At 37.9% G+C, this 18,120-nt stretch overlaps 1 protein-coding gene across 1 annotated transcript; it reads left to right on the top strand.

Moving 5' to 3' along the window:
• Positions 1 to 5,581: 5,581 nt before the first annotated feature.
• On the top strand, positions 5,582 to 15,296 carry ANKS4B (ankyrin repeat and sterile alpha motif domain containing 4B). Its single transcript, XM_060078257.1, has 2 exons — positions 5,582 to 5,745; positions 14,021 to 15,296. The coding sequence occupies exons 1-2, from the start codon at positions 5,582 to 5,584 to the stop codon at positions 15,093 to 15,095; spliced, it is 1,239 nt and encodes a 412-aa protein (XP_059934240.1). The 3' UTR covers positions 15,096 to 15,296.
• The last annotated feature ends 2,824 nt before the right edge of the window (positions 15,297 to 18,120 follow it).

Here is an 18,120-nt window from a genome sequence, read left to right as displayed (position 1 = left end):
TGAAGTAATCTTGTTAAAAGCAAATGTTCTGCTTGGATATTTTCTTTTTCCTTATTACATAAAAATGTGCTTCCCTACCATACAAGTGAATTTTCTCTGTAATTAGATTTGAGTAGCTTTGAAGAACAAATAATGTCTGCTTTTGAAAGCCAGATCTCTTGCGGTGCAGGCGGCAATCCCATTAATAAAAATATAGGTTGCACAGGCTGTTGAATTTCTTTCCCAAATAGCAGTGAATGGTTTTTCAGAACAAGGGAGAAGTTTGTTTTCCACTTTGCTGGCATTGGTTTTTCGTGGGGTAGACTGGAATTATCAACCACCACTAGTCTTTGTCCCTTCTTTTCCTCTCCCAAAACAAGGGAACATACAGGATTCTGTTTTATAGATAGGTCAAAGCCCTGGATAAATCCTCCATCCAAGGGCTACTTGGCCAGGATTGCATTCATGGTATATGGGACTCCTGTTCAGACCACTTAGCTATCAGGTAGCTGCTATTAAAGCAGGATAGATCACAGAATTATAAACACAACAATGCAGAGTTGAAAATGGCATTGCTCTATGGGAAAGAGGAGACCCACTGGTGAGAGAATCTCTCCAAATGCTGTCCCTGGAAGCTCATTAACCCCGTTTTCCTATGAGTCTTTGGCAAAAAGAAGTGGTGTCTAGGCAGAAGGGGTCTCAGAGTGACATTCTTGGGGATCCTGGTAATAGGCTGAGTTTCTAGAGTTTTAGAAAAACAAAGGAGGAAATAGAGTCTACCCCTCTGAACCTAAGTAGCAACCAGAACAACACAGAAGACACTTGCAGGATGTTTCTCTAAAGTTATACTAATATTGCAGGAGTGTAGTGAGTTGAGGGCAGCAGGGTTGGTTCCAATAGGATGGTTGATGAGGGCCTTAACTTGCTAGCTAATAGAACAATACAAGGGAGGGTCATCACCACTTAAATCTAATCCTCAAAGTCTCTATGTGTATGGCAGGTCTTCTCTGACCTTCCAAGAGTCCAGCAGCATACTGTTGGAACAGACTCAAATACTTATTTCCGTAAGAAAAAACAGTCAAAAGTCACAATTGCCCCACAATTATCCAACCCCTCATAAGGAATTCGCGTCTACATTATACGTAAATCTGTGTTAGTTATTTTCATTAATCTCTGCCCTTACCATCTTCTACCAATTTTGCTTTCTTTGGGCTTTGGGGAATAAGGAAGTAGACCAATTATTGAGCTATAGCGCTCTCTCCCTGTCCCCTAAGCCACAGTCACACTACTTCCAGTTTGTAATACCATGCTTTATAGTCTGTAAGGAATTTTTTTAATCTCATTTCACCCTATTCCTGTAAGCTTAGGTGATGATGATAGGATCATGAGCAATTTCCTCCAGTTTTATCCACAAAGAAATAGAGACTCAAATAGATAGTATAACTTGTCCCAGACCATATGGACTCTAGGCCTTCCAGCTCCAAGTTCAGCCCTCTTTCTCAACCTCATCTTGAAGGGATGAAGAAAGGAGGATCTTCAAATTCATAAAGGTTTGTTTCTGCTTTCCCTCTCCCTCCCCATCCATTCTTCTCTCAAGGAAAAGTTTTCCCAAGGAAATGCCAGAGGGTGCCAGTATCTTCACCATAAAAAAAAAAAAAAAGAAAGCTCAGTTTTTTAACATTTCATAGGAGAGTTTAAGTCCAAGTCGTAAGTACTACTGGAGTTGAGAAACTCTTCCTTCTCCTCTTTGTCTTGCATTTCCAATTCTTATTCCCCTCCTCTATAATTGCTTTGTCCTCCTTTTCCTTTGCTTCTACCCTAATTCTTATCATTCTGCTCTTCTCATCATTGGTATCATTATCATTAATATCACCATCATCATCTTTATCTGGCAGCAGACTCCTTGTTTGATTGGCACTTAGCATTCTATTACTGTAGAATAGAATAGAATACTGTATAATAGAACAGAGTGTTCTCTTCTATTAATCCATCTTTGAGAAGCCCTTTCTCAGGTTACATAAGATTTTCTATTTAGAGTACATTAGTGAATGCAATTGTGTCTAAAGTGGCTCATGCAAAAATGATAGAGCAACAGTGTTACATTGTTCTCAAAGTGTCCACAATCATGTTTGGATATTTCACTTTCTCTAGGCTAAAAAAATTCCTTTTTTTTTTAACAAACAAATAATGCTGCCTTCCAGGTTTTGCTTCTACAGCTTCCACTGTTGTTCTCATAGAAACCAAAAAAAGGAACACACAATGACCTTTAGAGCTAATTATTGTGAGGAATTTGCAGATGAAAGCTTTGTACTACTTCAGAGTGGGCAGATAATTTATCTTGGACTAAAGACTTGGACAGAAAGAGATAAGAGGAATAAACGGTCACAGACTTCAAATATATACCTTCCTCACATCAATTACATGGACTATTATCCAAACATATTAAATATTTTGTAACAATATGGGAAATATTTATGACGTATTAAAGAGAAGAAAAATTACAATGCAAAATGGTAAGTATTTGATGATGAAAATTATGTAAAAGTTATATCACAAGAGAACATGTAAACAGTTAATCAGTTGTATAAGGATGATGGTTTCTAATTTTATTGCAGTGTCTTCAGAGAACATGATCTACATGAAGCCTATTATTTGATGTTTGTTGAGGCCTGCACTGGTTCTATTAGGTGGGCAATTTTTATAAATATTCTTGTGTGCTTGAAAAGAACATGCATTTTCTATTGAGTGCAGTGTTCTATATAAGATTGTTAGATAAAGTTTTTTAATTGTGTTCAATTTTTTTATACCTTTCCTAATCTTTAGTCTGACTGATATATAACATTAAGGAGTTATGTTAAAATCTCCCATTATGATTGCAGATTTGTTCTTTCTCATTAAATTCTACTACTGTTTGTTTTCTCTATTTTGAGGTTATGCTATTAGGTACATACAAGTTTAGGAGTATCATATTTTCTTGATGAATTGTTCCTTTTATCATTATGTATTATCTCTCTTTATCCCTGGTAATATTTTTGGCTTAAACTATTTTTTGTCTGATATAAATATAGCTATACCAATTTGTTGTTAGTATTTGCTTGATATAACTTTTCCATTTTTTACTTTCAATTTTTTTTTGCAATTTTATATTTTAGATGTCTGTTGTAAATAAGACATACCTCAGTCTTCTAACTGGTGAATTTGGTCTGTTTACATTTATTTTGATTGCAGATAAATTTGGACCATGTTTTTGGTCTTATATTGTGCTCTTTATTTACACTAATTTTTCTATGCTTTTCCTTCTTTCAGTAAGCTGGAAGTTTAAGTTAAGGATTTGAGATCTTCTTTTCTAACACAGGCATTAAAAACTGCAAATTTCCCACCTAAGTTTTGTTTTAACTGCATCCTATAAATTTTTCAATGTTTGCTTTCATTTTCATTAAGTTCAAAATATATCTGATAAAGAATTTGTATCTAGAATATATAAAGAACTCCTATAACTCAATAATAATAAGACAACCTAATGAAAAAATGAGTAAAGAATTTTTTTAAAAGATGTAAGAATGGGGCCTCCCTGGTGGCGCAGTGGTTGAGAGTCCGCCTGCCGATGCAGGGGATACGGGTTCGTGCCCCGGTCTGGGAGGATCCCATATGCCGTGGAGCGGCTGGGCCCGTGAGCCGTGGCCGCTGGGCCTGCGCATCCGGAGCCTGCGCGTCCGGAGCCTGTGCTCCGCAACGGGGGAGGCCACAACAGTGAGAGGCCCGCATACCACAAAAAAAAAGAAAAAAAAAAAAAAAAAGATGTAAGAATGGTTAATAAGCACATAAAAAACATGCTCAACATTGTTATTCATTAAGGAAATGAAAATTTAAACCACAATCATACCATATCACACCCACTAGGATGGCTGAAAATGAAAAGACAGATAACAAATGCTGCAAGGATATGGAGAAATTTGAAGCCTCATACATTGCTGATGGGAATGAAAATCGTACAGTCACTTTGGAAAATAGTTTGGCAATTTCTTAAAAAGTTAAATACAAATTGTCATGTAATTCAGCAATTCCATTCCTCGATATATACCCAAGAGACATGAAAATATATGTCCACACAAAGACTTGTATGTTCATAGCAGCATTATTCATAAAAACAAAATGTGGAAACAATTCAAATGTCCATAAACTGTTGAATGAATAAAGCCAATGTGGTATATTAGTATAGTAGAAACTATTCAGAAATGAAAAGGAAGGAAATATTGTTACATGCTATAAAATGGATGAACCTTAAAAAATTATTTTAAGCTGAAAAAAAGCTAGACACAGAAGACTATACATTGTATGATTCCATTTATATGAAATGCCTACAAACAGCAAATCTGTAGAGACAGAAAGCAGATTAGTGGTTTCCTGGGGCTGGGAGTAGGAATGAGGATTGACTACAAATTAGCATGAGGGATATTTGGGGGGTTATGGATATGTTATAAAATTGGATTATGGTTGTTACCAAACAGAAGTTGGGTCTGCTCACCCTCAGTGCAGCAAAGCCAATCTACTGAAAATACAGCATTTATTGCAGGGTGCCAAGCAATAAGAGTGGGCAGCTTGTGCTCAAAAGACCCAGACTCACCAATGGCTTTCAGGGAAAGGTTTTTAAACACAGTGTAAGGGAGAGGGTCTCAGGGTGTACGATCAGCTCATCCACAATTCTCTTATTGGTTGATGGTGAGGAAACAGGGTGATATTTGGGGAATCTCAATCATCAACCTTCTGATTCTAACTCTTCTGGAGTCTATGTGCTGGTGGTCAGCATGCAGTTAACTTTTTTCACCTGGTGAGGGTTTTAGTATCTGCCAGACAACTCAAGGATATGGTTCAGGATATTATCTATAGTCCTCGAGAAGGAACTAAAGGCCCTTGACTTTGTTTTATGGCTAAACTGTTATTATTTTGTTTTGCTTGATGGTTTTTCCTTTGTTTCTGTCTTTTCTCCCTTCTCTGATTAAATTTGCTCTTTAGAACTCGGGGAAGGCCTAGGAGGCTACAGCTTTTCTATAAACAAGAGGTGGGGGACTAGGTGAGGAGGGGGTCTGTCCCTGGGAAGGCCCCACAGTGTCCTGCTTGGTTTCATGGTGATACTTACAGAACTCTAAATTTAGTAATGATCATTGAATTGTACACTTAAAATGGGTGAATTTCATAATTTGTGAATTATACCTCAATACAGCACTTTAAAAAATAGACCCCTCCAGGGAACTAGACTAGTTCTGAGTTGTTTTGAAATTATTTTCTACATTCTGTGCCTAGATGACCAATATTACATTCAGGACTTGTTAAAGGACATAAAAAAAACAGTGCCTCAAAACGTTCAAGATGAACACAGCAGTCCTCGGTATTCAATGTCATGGCCATTCCAGAAAGAAAAGGTCTAAGTTCAGTGCTGTGAACCTTTCTGGCTGCCTTCCATGGAGGAAGGTTGGAATGAGCTTTGCCCTGGGCTAACACTCTTCCTTGTCACTGATTAACAAGCTTCGTAGGAAGTCTGCTTCACTGACATCCTGCTCTGCCTGGAGAGTGATATTTAGCAAAGCTTTGGTGAGCAGAAAAAATGTCCACTCGCTACCACCAAGCTGCTAGTGATAGCTACCTGGAACTTCTGAAAGAGGCTACCAAGAGAGATTTGAATCTTTCTGATGAAGATGGCATGACTCCCACACTCCTGGCAGCCTACCATGGGAACTTGGAAGCCCTAGAAATAATCTGCAGCAGAGGGTAATATCAACCTGATGGTTTTGATTGGAAACTGTTTATGGTAGAATTTTGAAGACAGCAGCAAGAGGCAGGGAAAAAGTGAAAATACTTTGCTTTCTTTCTAGTCTGTGTAAAAAATTGTCTTTTTAGAGAAAAGGAGAAAATTCTCCAGAGATGCTCTCTTTTCACTCTGAGAACTGGCACCATGTGTTGGCTGATCCTTTATGAGCCACACAGATCCTGAACTGTAAGGCACTATTATTTGCCTTGGGGGAAGATATTTTAATTCTGTGTCTTTAAAAATCTTTTCCATGACGTGCAAATTCTTGACTTTTTAAAAAGAGATCACTGATCTACTTGGTTTTAAGATGTCAACCTTGACTGGAACAAATTATGTGTTTTTATTTTTTCATCTATGCCATTAAAATCTCACAGCCTTTTAAAAAAATATTCAATCCTAGTGCAAGCTCATGATTCTTAGGTGAAATTTCTGGCTTTATAGGCTATAAAAGGGACCTTCAGCCTGTCTTAACTTCATTACCTCTCTGGCTGTTAGATACATACACGTACACATACTCTCGCTGCAAATTCTGAAGCAGAAATTAGCTAGCTCTTGTCTTCTGCTTGTTACTGGAGGGGCTAGGCAGTGTTGACAACTATAACCCAAAAAGGCTAAAGAAAGAAAAAAAGAAAATGTGAGTAAAGGAGACAAGTGAATTTATTTCGATCCAACACATATTTATTTATACATATTTATACATGTAGGTTTTTGTTTACAAAATTTGCTCAGGCAGTTGTACAGTGGTCAGAGAAAATGTTCTGGGGCTGGTTTAACAGTTGAGATGAGGAATAAACTGGACTAGGATAGTGGCAGTGGGAATAGAGAGATGTGGATGGATTTGACTGGCAAGTGTGATGTAGAATTGGTTATGATTGACTGGATGCTGGGGGGGTGGAAGGAAGAGGAGGATCAAGGCCCCAGATCCTGGCTTTGACAGCTTGTGGATGTTGGCACCCTTTATTGAAGTGAGGGGCACTTTAGGAAGTTATAGGAACCAAAGCTGGAGAGAGTTCCTGAGTTGAAAACTGAATGAGGAAGTAAGTAGAGTTGATGTACTCCATTCCTTTTGTTTAACTTCCGTTTCCCAGACACTGCCCTGTACCCCAACCCCTTTAGTCAGCCTTCTCCAGATGTAACACTGCATCATCTCTCCTCTTCTCCCAAACTTTCTCCACCTACTCAAAGTATACCACCTCTGCAAGTGCAGATGTCAGTTACTTCACAACCAGTGAAAGCCCTTGCACTTTTGAGGTCCAATTTAAATGAGAATGCCTAGACATTCTCTTTCTCTCTCTCTCTCTCCCCTTTGTACGCCTGAAACATTTTCTTATACAAATTATTCTACTGGTCTTCATTTATCACAAAAGTAACATAAGCTAAGCCCAGAAAATTAAACCATATATATGCACACAAATTATAAAGAATAAAATGTCCTGTAATGCCATATATATAGTGTGTATAAGTATATATATAGTGTATATAAATATATGCATATATGTATATATATTATGTATAAATAAATATGCATGTATATTTGTGCACACACATGAAATAGTATAGTAGACATTTTTTTGTGGTATGCAGTTTTTTTTTTTACTCCTCAATACATCATGAACATTTTTTTCCATGTCAGTGTATATTCTTTTACAATTTAGTTTTCAGGGACTGCTTAGTATTCTAGTTAATAAATATATAAATACATTTCTAAGTCAGTCTCTCTTTCAGACAAATAACTTGTTTCTCATAGTTTAAACAGTACTGTGATAATTATCCTTGTACGTAAATCTTTGCTCACATTTTCTTGAGAACAAATTCTACAAAGTGTTGGCGAAAAAAAAGGCAGAAAAAAAATTCTACAAAGTGAAATTTCTGGATCAATTGGCATGTACACAATTTAAAGACTTTTTTGGTGTCTACTGACAAATTGCCCTTCAGAAAGTGAGCACCCATTTTTGTCGTTATTATAGGTCCAGAATGATATATCAATGTGCCTTTAATGTTCTTTTCTTTGGTTACTGGTGAGGTTGAACATTTTTTTATATTTAGTGGCCATAATAGTTCCACTTTTGTGAGCTATGTATTTATAACCCTGTCCCACTTATATATTGGGGTCTTTAACATTTCTCATTGATTTATTAAAAAATGATTTTAAAGTTAGAATATCAGTCTTTTGTCATTATATTTCCAAATATTTTCACAATGCATAATTCATATTTTTGACAGTGATATTTACTATAAATGAAAATATAAATATATTTAAGTATATATTTTATATATGTAAGTCTGTCAATTTACTATATAATTCCAACTTTGAGGTCCTGTCTAAATATTGACAGATATTTTCTTTAGTACTTTTTTTAGTTTTAGTTTTTATTTTAAATAATTCATATATCACTTCTTTGATTTAAGATTTGGGGTTATGATCTGACTATGCTTTCTCCAAGTGGTTAGTCGTTTGTCCCTAAACATTTTGTTATATAGTCCACCCTTTACCTATTTATTTGGCATGGTAATTTCTCTCAATGTAATGTCAAAATCCAGTCTATTGATTTATATTTATTAAAAACTGATTATGGGCATCAACATTCTAACCTTGATTTTTCTAGTCCTTCCTTCTCAACTCTTATCTTCTGGATCAATTCTAGTACATCCCAGATTTTGTTTCCTTCTCTCCAGAAGTATTTAAGATCTGTTAAGTTGGCCTGGTGTAGTCTTATAAAAATGTCTTGTAAGGGTTTTCATAGGTCACCTCCCATTTTCACCATAGCCAATCTTTAGGCGCTTTTGTGAAAACAAATTGCCCATTAAATTTAAGGGGGCTAAAAAGAGAAACCAATCAAAAATTGAATCAATTATTGAGGTCTATCGCAGTCTGATGATTTTAGTGTTTTCCTGCCGCTACCTGATTGAACCGTGGATCATGTGGCAACCATTAATATCCAAACTCTGGCTTTGTTAAAACCTATTTTTCTTTCTTTTTTAATTTTAAAAATGGAAAGCAACAATTACATGTATTATCCTACACTGGGAAGATGGCCTCAATAACACAAAATTTCATTTTGCCTTTAAAATGTGCATGAATTTTTCTTTTTTAGTTTTTTTTTTCATTTTCTAAAGTGGAATGTTTTCTTCCTTTCTGATTCTCAAAGGAATACAAACTTTTTGTAACATTTCATGTCATATTGGAAAATATACTTAATAAAGTAAAACTCACATGAATTCTCTCAGTCATTAACATTTGGGTGTATATCCCTTCAGACATTTCCCTTTGAGAACATGCACTTAAATGTACGTATGTTCAGCCCTTAAAAAGGCAATCACACTATACAAACTGTTCTGGAATCTTCTTCTAATTATTTAATAATACCTCATGGACCATTTGCACTTAAAAGTAGAGATGCACGCCATTATTTTTAATGGCTACATGGTATTCTGTTTTATGGTTTCATCACAATTTATTTAATCAATTGCTTGTTCATGACATTTACTTTGAATCCAGTTTTTGTATAATTTGGAATGAACATCCTGGATCATCCTTCTTTGCACAAGGGTCTGATATTTCCTCAGGATAAATTCCTTAAGGCAGAATTATTGATTCAAATGGGTGCTATGTTTTACAGGCTTTTGGCACATATTGTGCCAGGAAATTTGAATCACTTTATGCTTCCTCCAGCATTGTTCATTTCCTCTCACTCCTGCCAAAACTGAGTAGTATTATTCTTTTTATTTGTTGCCTATCTGATAGGCAAATAGATGGTGGTGCATTGTTTTCACTTGCATTTATTTGATTACTAGTGAGTCTAAATATTCCTTCCTATGTAGAAAAACATTTCTTGAAAGAGTGATTTTTTTTCTGAGAACAACTCCAAAAAAATCAAATCAACTTCAAAAGGAGAAACTGAAATGGAACAGATTCTCAGAGTAATTTAATATAAGCAAATTGCCTATTTTGTGACAATAATAGCAATCCAGCTCTAAAAATTACTGCCCAAATGTACTAATCTACAAAAAAGCAAGGGCAAAATATGATTACTTAAAATCTTTTCATTGAGTTTATCTTTTGGGAAAAAAAGGATAGGAAAAAAGTCAAATCAAAATTTTATGAATTTAGCTGAAAGAAACAATATATTGAATAACATCAGTATTGGACTCAGATCATCAAATGAGTTTGTGATTATCTGGACAGGTATGTGTAATGGTTCTATCAAGAAATGTGAAGGATATCAGGGATTGAAAGACAAAGACTGATTTTAGAAGGACCCCCAACTTGTCAATAGTAAACATTTTGATTTAAGTTGTACATCAGTTTGGAAAGTTGTCTGTAAATGGAATTTATTTCAAGTGGAAATAGCTTAAATGTACCAGGGAAACTCATGAATCAGCTTACTGACAGTCTCATCTTTAAATTTGGAATTTTGTGTTTCTTAAGAACAGTCTTTGGGGTCACCTCAGATTTTCTTCATGTTCTTCCTATCTTGAAGGATCATTTAAGATCCCTCAGGATGGGAAAATTCCACTATTTTATGACCTGAAGCATGTAGATTTAACCCAAACATTTTAATACCTCTAACATCCTTACCACAGTTCATTCCTCTCAGTAATTTCTCTTTTAACTTACCCAATCGAATTTCAGGCAAATTTAATCCATATGTTTATGTTTACAGTAATGTCTTAGATGTTTTACAATCCCTCTTTTATGTCTTTTGAGTGTGGTGTTTGGTTAAAATAAATAAGAAGTGAAACTCCATCTTTGGGGGTGAGGTACTGTGCTCCCCTAAGATATACAACTATTTTAAGGTTGAAAGAGGTTTCCTTTGATCCAAGACAAGTAAATCAGGAAAAAGACTGTGCAACAGAACTGTGTTATTTAATATATTTGCTTTCCTTAGATTCAATTTTATTTTCTTTCCTTCCTCTTTGAACTTATTTCCCTTCCCTTATCTCTGGTCACACTGAAGTATACTCCTGGTGCCACAAATATGTAACATCACCTATATGTGCATCTGCTTACACTGTTCTCTCTGCTCAGAAGGAAGTTGCCAACTGCCAGCTTATGGCTGGATCTAGCCCACAAATATGTTTTATTTGGACTTCACTGTATTTTTCTCTTAAATTTGAGCCAACATTTAAAAATCAAAAAGCTTCACATGAAATTCTGGATTTCTGGCTTTGTTTGGAAAATGGAAACTCTGGCAATATTGTGTCTGCTTTTATTCAAGGTAGCAATCAGCCACAGCTGATCAATGTCTATTCTTTTAGATGGAACTTGCACTTAATTATGACTTTGTTGAAAGAACAAACCTGGCCCCATTAAGTTACTTACATTACATTCTTGGCTTCTTTAGGTTGAGTTTGAGACATCTGCTATGAGATATGGATGATATAAAGGACAAAAGACACAGGTTTTGCCCTCTGAGACATATTATCTAGTTGGGGGGCAGGGCATATTTGACAAATAAAGACTATAAGTGTTAAAAAGCCACAAGAGTCATCGCAGTGCTGCAGGAATTTACTAGATGGGTGTGAGAAAAAAATAAATATATGAAATTAAGGATTTTGAGTTTAGACACAAGGGAAATGGTAACAGGTAAAGTTTATTGAGTATTCATTATGTACCAAGCACGTTTCTAATGCTATATGTATGTTGACTGATTCACGTAATAGTTCTATGAGTAGGTAATATTATCCTAAATTTATAGATGAGGACACTGAGTCCTAGAAAAGTTGAACTTGAGGCCTCACAGCGGGTAAAAGGGAAAAGCTGAGGTGAGCTAACATAAGACCATATTGTGTTGGAGACCAGTAGACTTGGAGGCAGGCCTGATCCAAAGTGTATTGCCCGTGTACTGGTGGGAAAATCAATTACGTGCTTGGAGTCTTATTTTACCCCTCTGATGATTATTCTTTTCTTCCTTCTCTAAGAGAAAGATTGTGCTTGTTGGTGGGGGGCGGGCAGAGAATGTGTAAGTGCTTTGTAACCAAAAAGCATGAAGAAGCCAAGGATTCCCATGGAGGAATTACAAATCTGATTCACCAAATTACAGGACACTGGTTGGGTCACCTTAACTAGTATAGCTCTCAACCTGCAGTGAGCCTAACCTGGGGATCTTGTTAAACTTCAGTTTCTGATTCAGGAAGTGTGGGATGCGGTCCAAGATTCTGCAGTTCTAACAACTTGCAGGTGATGTTACTGCTGCTGCTGCTGCTGGTCCAGGGACCAAACTTTAAGTGGCAAGGAATGGAAGGGCCACAGGGCATTAACATGCCAGTTGCAAGGGCATGGACCTTCTCTCCTGTTTCCACCTGCTACTTACCAGGAATGTTAAGAGGCCTTCTCAGGCTCTCTCTCCTGCCATCCCATGGGGCCAGCCTGGCCAAAGTTTACTGAGATCCTGATTTTGGAATCTAGACTAGGGCGAAGGAAGATGCCCTTTAGTACCTGTATTATCAGAGTTCTCAACAGTGGCTTGGGGTCAGAGCCATAGTTAACAATAAGTTATTACTTTACTTTTCATTTGTGCCTGTTTGTAACTCAAGGCCTCACAGGAGAAGGGCAAGGGATGGGGGTTAGAGCCTGGGGCAGGATTCCAGTAGATATTCATTCCTCAAATCTTTTTTATCTACCATGTACCTGATTCTATGTCAGGCATGGGGTCCCTGGCCATAATGCTATCTAATAATGCCCCCAATTCTACCTTAAACCATTGCAGAACTACTCATAATTATGTGGAAATAAACTGAGGAATCAATAGACTCTTTGTACAAATATTAGTTGTATTAGACACTGTTTGCTTTCTGCCCAGTATCCATTCTTCTCTTCTTTCTTGCTGATGGGGAACCAGTTTTGTTCAGTTTTCATTTCCCTACCTATGACTCAGAGGAGGGTAGCAGTGGTGTATTGGAACTGGAACTGAGCATGTGGGCTCGTTGCCCACTGTGCAATGGAAAGACCAAGGCAATGGTCTTTTGCAGAGAGAAAAGGCTTTATTGCGGGGTGGAAAACAAGGAGACAAGAGGCACTGCTTTAGATCTGGCTCCTCGACTGGCATTTGAATGGAGTATATATCTTGGAAGTAGGGAACAAGAGGGGAAGGATGCTCAGAAATGATTGATGGAAAGTAAGTGTAAGTTTCAATGTAAGTTTCGGGAGTTCAAGGGTTCCCTGCACAGGCCAGACAGTCCTTCATGCCTCTTCATGGGTTGCATGTACAATTTCAGAGGTGGAGGAGTCCAGTACGTAACATGCAGTGGATTTTCAGCCTGCGACATTCAAAGTGTGCTATCAGTCATTCTAGTCCCTCAATGCGCCTGTGTGATGCTCATGCTCAACTGGAGGGGCTGTCAGCAAGTTGTTTGCATATCTGTGGTTTCCCTGATACTCTGCGAAACAAGCTTGATGTTCTCCATGTTATGATTTTTGCTTCTGTCTTGTTTCTACCTTAGGGACCAAGATCCTTTAAGGTACAAGGTATAGTTTCAGAACCAGCTCTTACCAGCTCAGGAGAGATGACTGCTAAATTTTAGGAAGTTTGAATCAGATAATCCATTATTAAAAATAAAATTATATAAACTTAAAATTTAATAAACTATATTAAAAAGGTAATACTCAAAACTTACTACTTTCTAATTATTTTACCACATTTTACTGTTATCTTTGCTCTTAAGATTACGCACATCTATTAAATATCTATGTGGTGGGAATAATTTATACTCAATTGACTGTGCACCTCTTCCAAATTCTGTGTCCAGTAATGTCACATTAGGAGCTTGCAATGTGCTATGGTGGTGTGTTTACACCACAGAAATTGGCGCATGCTATATAAATCAGAGCTTGATTTTTTTCCTGGGTGAGCTGGTTGTTAACATTTACCAGCACACCACAGGGTAATCCTATACAGGGGAAAAATCTAATTGATTTAAGATAAACAAGGTAGCTCTATTTCCTTGCCCTTAGGCACGTGGCCCAATTCTGGCCAATGAGACAAGAAAGTTGCTCATGTTGGGAGTTTCTTAGAAAGTTTTTCTTGCTTCTAACGAGGAGATACAGGGTAGATATGGGCTCTTTCTGTTTCTGGCCATGTGATGTCTGGATGTGACATATGTGGACCTTCAGAAGTTATCTTGTAACAGTGTCAAGGCAGGATTAACATGCATTTTGTTCTTTTAGTTTTTATTTTTTAGACCTCATGTTCAGAGAAAAAAATTAGCATGTATTTTTTATATTTTCTCTTCTAGAGGGGATCCTGATAGATGTGACATCTGGGGAAATACTCCTTTACATTATGCAGCCTCCAATGGTCATGCCCACTGTGTCTCATTTCTGATCAACTTTGGTGCCAACATCTTTGCCCTGGACAATGATTTACGGTCTCCACTGGATGCTGCTGCCAGCAGAGAGCAGAATGAATGTGTTGGTCTCTTGGATAAGGCTGCCACTGCCCAGAACATCATGAACCCCAAGAAGGTCACTAGGCTGAAGGAGCAGGCTCAGAAGAATGCCAGGAGGCAGATCAAAGAGTGTGAGAGGCTCCAGGAGAAGCACCAAAATAAGATGGCCCGCACCTACAACAAGGAGGAATCTGGGACTCTTTCTTCTTCCAAGGGCACTTTCTCCAGGTCATCCCTTTCAAATGTTTCTGCTTCCAACACATTTGGGTCACTGTCTAAGGGCATTAAAGACACCTTTAAAATAAGGTTCAAGAAGAACAAAGATACAGCAGAGCCGTTAGGGAAGGAGAGAACAAGTGGGCAGAAGAATGTGATGGAAGTGTTCAGAGAGGAGGAGGAGGACCCCTTCTCAGGGGACTTCAAAGAGAAGCTCCAGTTCTCAGTAAAGGCGGACAGCTGTGCGCAACACGAATCCATTCTCAACCGTCCAGGTCTCGGAAATGTTGTTTTTAGAAGGAACAGAATATTGAGCCCTGAAGACATCTCAGACAGCAAGAGGGAGTTAGGGTTTAAAATGCCCAGTGAATTGCTTCAGAGACAAGGAGGACCTGAGGCTGATGAAGAGGGAGCGGAAAACCACCATGAAGATGATCTGCCTTGGGATGAGGAGGAAGTGGAATGGGAGGAAGATGTGGTTGATGCTACTCCCCTGGAAGTGTTCTTGCAGTCCCACTACCTGGAAGAATTCCTTCCTATTTTCATGAGAGAGCAGATTGATCTGGAAGCTCTGCTGCTTTGCTCTGATGAGGACCTTCAGAGCATACAGATGCAGCTGGGTCCCAGGAAGAAAGTCCTTAATGCCATAAACAGAAGGAAGCAGGTGCTACAACAGCCTGGGCAGTTGGTCGACACCAGCCTCTGATGGAGTGTTGGGTCAACTGGGTGAGTCTGCAGCAGAGGGGTGATGCTGTGGCCCACTGGAAACATTTCAGGCATTACCCACTCTCTACCCAGTACCAGACTACTGGGTTTCTAGGATTTTGGAGGTGTCCATCTAAGAGGCCCAAATTCTACTCTGAGAAATACTCTATACCTGTCCACATAAACCACTAATGAGAAACTCAAGGAGACCTGGGAATAAGAAAATGACATTTCTCTTCAATTATCTTTTTGATATTTTTGAATATAGAAAGGATTAAATGGATGACAGAGAAGGGAAAAAAACTTTCTTCACTTTCCTAACTCTGGACTGAAAATTATAATCTCTCATCACATTAGCTGCTGCTTAATTTCTGATCCTCATAGCTAGGGATTCTAACTCCAGTTCTGTCCTTAGCTCTATGACTTTACCTGTTGGTGGAGACTAAAGTTCCTCCATTGGCCCGTGGCGTTATGCCCAACTTAAATGTGTCTAACCCTTCAACAGATATTTACACGTTTACAAGTAATAGAAATGGGTCTATAGTACTCCTGCCTGGGAACAGAGAGAGGATGGCAGGTAGAGAGAGAGAAGAAAGAAACAGAATGTATGGTACCTGTATGGACTGAATTTTGTCCCTCCAAAATTCTTATGTTGAAACCGTAATCCCTAATGTGACTGTACTGAAGATATGACCTTTATTAAAGAGCTGATTAAGGTTAAATGAGGTCATAAAGGTGAGGCCCTAATTCCATATGACTGTTGTCCTTTGAAGGGGTAGAGACACTGGAGATGTGCACACACACAGAATAGGCTATGTGAAGACACAGCAAGAAGGCAGCCATCTGAAAGCCAAGGAGGAAAGCCTCAGGAGAAACCAAACCTTCTATCACCTTGATCTTTGGACTTCCAGCCTCCAGAGCTATAAGAAAATAAATTTCTGTTGTTTAAGCCACTCAGTCTGTGGTATTTTGTAACGGCAGCCCTAGCAGACTAATACAGCGCTTAAGCAAGAGAGTCAGGGAGGAAAGAAAGAAGGATACAGAAAAGAACTCTGGCTTGTTAGATGATTTTTCCTAAGGGTAAGTGCCTCCTGAAACTTAAAAAAAAAAGGAAAAAGAAATCTAGGTTCTTTGTAGGGAAAATTCAATTGTAAAAGTAAATTTTACCTTTTATGCTTATTATATATGTATCTCTTATTTACTGTTGTCTATCACCATTTCTGCACGTCTGAATACATGTAGGTTCTACAATATAAGTTGTCAACACTAATACTGCTGCTGATGTTATTTAAATGGAAATCCCAAATTTAAGTGGAAACCCTACTTGAATAGCTAAGCTTCACTGGATTTTTATAGCCAGCTTTGCATTAAATGGAATTTACCATTGATTATGTGTATAATATAGAAAAAGCTTCAGCATGCTTCCTGATTCACAGCTGTCTCTGTTACTTTAAGAGGCACCATGGGGGATACAGATGCTTAAATCTGATGAACAATTGGCACATTCTTCCTCAATGAATGGATCGAAAAGGTTGTCAGTCATTGAATAAATATGTTACACTAGGGGATGATTATGTTTACAAATACTGCATTTCATTGTTCTGGAATAAACTGCAGTTGTACATGAAATAATGTACATGAAAACAGTAGTCACATAGAAGGCACTCAGAAAAAGTTTGTAGTGTCTCAGTCTTTCTCTATTAGTATGTCCTTATTGTAGATGCCAGGATCCTCTCTCCAAGTAACCCCCAGAATCTGCCTGATGAGACACTCATTGCTAGGATATAGGAGAAGTATAAGCCACTAGGAAAGTACTACTGTTAACAAAAAGGATGCTTTCCAGCAGTGCTTTGTACATCATTGTCAGAGGTAAAAATAATATAGAAAGCCTGACAATGTATTCTAGCAAATGAGAGGTAGCATAAAGAATTTTGAGCTGGCAACCAGCATTGCTACTTGGAAGATGATAGAATAGTAAATGGAAAGGTACTCTTAGGGAAAATAAGAAAAGACAGGCCAGCAAAAATGTTACTGGAATTCAGCATTATAGGATTTAGTCCTGCTTCATGGGATTTGATTATTTCTAGTTGGAATTTGTCCATGTTGCCCTACTGGGGGGTGGGTAGCAATTTGCTCAGAAGTATGGGAAGGGGATGTTTTCCCAGCAGGACTGGAAGTTCTCACCAGGACCATCCCATTGGACTTTATGTCAGTTCTGTGATGAGATAAAGGGATATGAATTTGAAGAACACCTCAAGCGAGTGCATGTTCTGTGGGTTTTAAAACCTCACATAAAACTGCCTTAACATTGCTGGATTAAAAAGGAGAGAGCAAACATAATCCCTTTATATAATAACAGTGAATGACATAAAACACAGTGAGGCCAGAATGGGTTGTTAGGTGTTTTTTTTTTTTCCAATAGTTGCATTTTATTTTTAAGGTATCCCAGCTTATAGACTCCATAGGCTCATCTACCATTCTCTGAATAACTCCTGTTCCATTTAAAGGGTAAATACTATATTGATGATTATTGCAAAGACTGGCTTGAAGTGTATGAACCAAACAGAATTACCTTTGGTCTTACATATCAAGGAGCAGAGGCAAATTAAATGGTTCCAGCTCCTGGGAATTCTCCTATGCCCACTTCCCTAGCAGAGAAGCTAGGTTCTGCCCTACTACAATGTAAGCTCCTTTAGGACAGGGAATTTGCTCTGTCCTGTATTCACTGATATATCCCTTGTACCAAGTGCCAATCCATCACACAGCAGGTATTCAATAAATATTGCTGAACAACAGAATGTGATGCCTAGGGTGAAGGCGGGATGCAGATTACTCTGGTCTGTTGATTCCTATGATTCTGACCGACTTCAGTGGTTCACACGGCATTTGAGGTGGGTGGGCGACGTGAAATGGAAAAGAGTAACTTTGAAAGGCAAAAAACTTCTTATTGCAAAACTACTCTTGATCCATTTCCTGCCCTAACTCTAATATAGTTGGAGAGAGTCATCTGTGCTCTTTGGTGTGAA

This window comes from Mesoplodon densirostris, chromosome 16, assembly GCF_025265405.1.
Source record: "Mesoplodon densirostris isolate mMesDen1 chromosome 16, mMesDen1 primary haplotype, whole genome shotgun sequence".
NCBI lineage: Eukaryota > Metazoa > Chordata > Mammalia > Artiodactyla > Ziphiidae > Mesoplodon > Mesoplodon densirostris.
This window is presented reverse-complemented; position numbering and strand designations above follow the sequence as displayed.

Coding starts and splice junctions, on each gene's coding strand:
- ANKS4B (XM_060078257.1), top strand. CDS start 5,582: ATGTCCACTCGCTACCACCAAGCTGCTAGTGATAGCTACCTGGAACTT. Junction 5,746..14,020: donor GAAATAATCTGCAGCAGAGG/GTAATATCAACC, acceptor TTTCTCTTCTAG/AGGGGATCCTGATAGATGTG.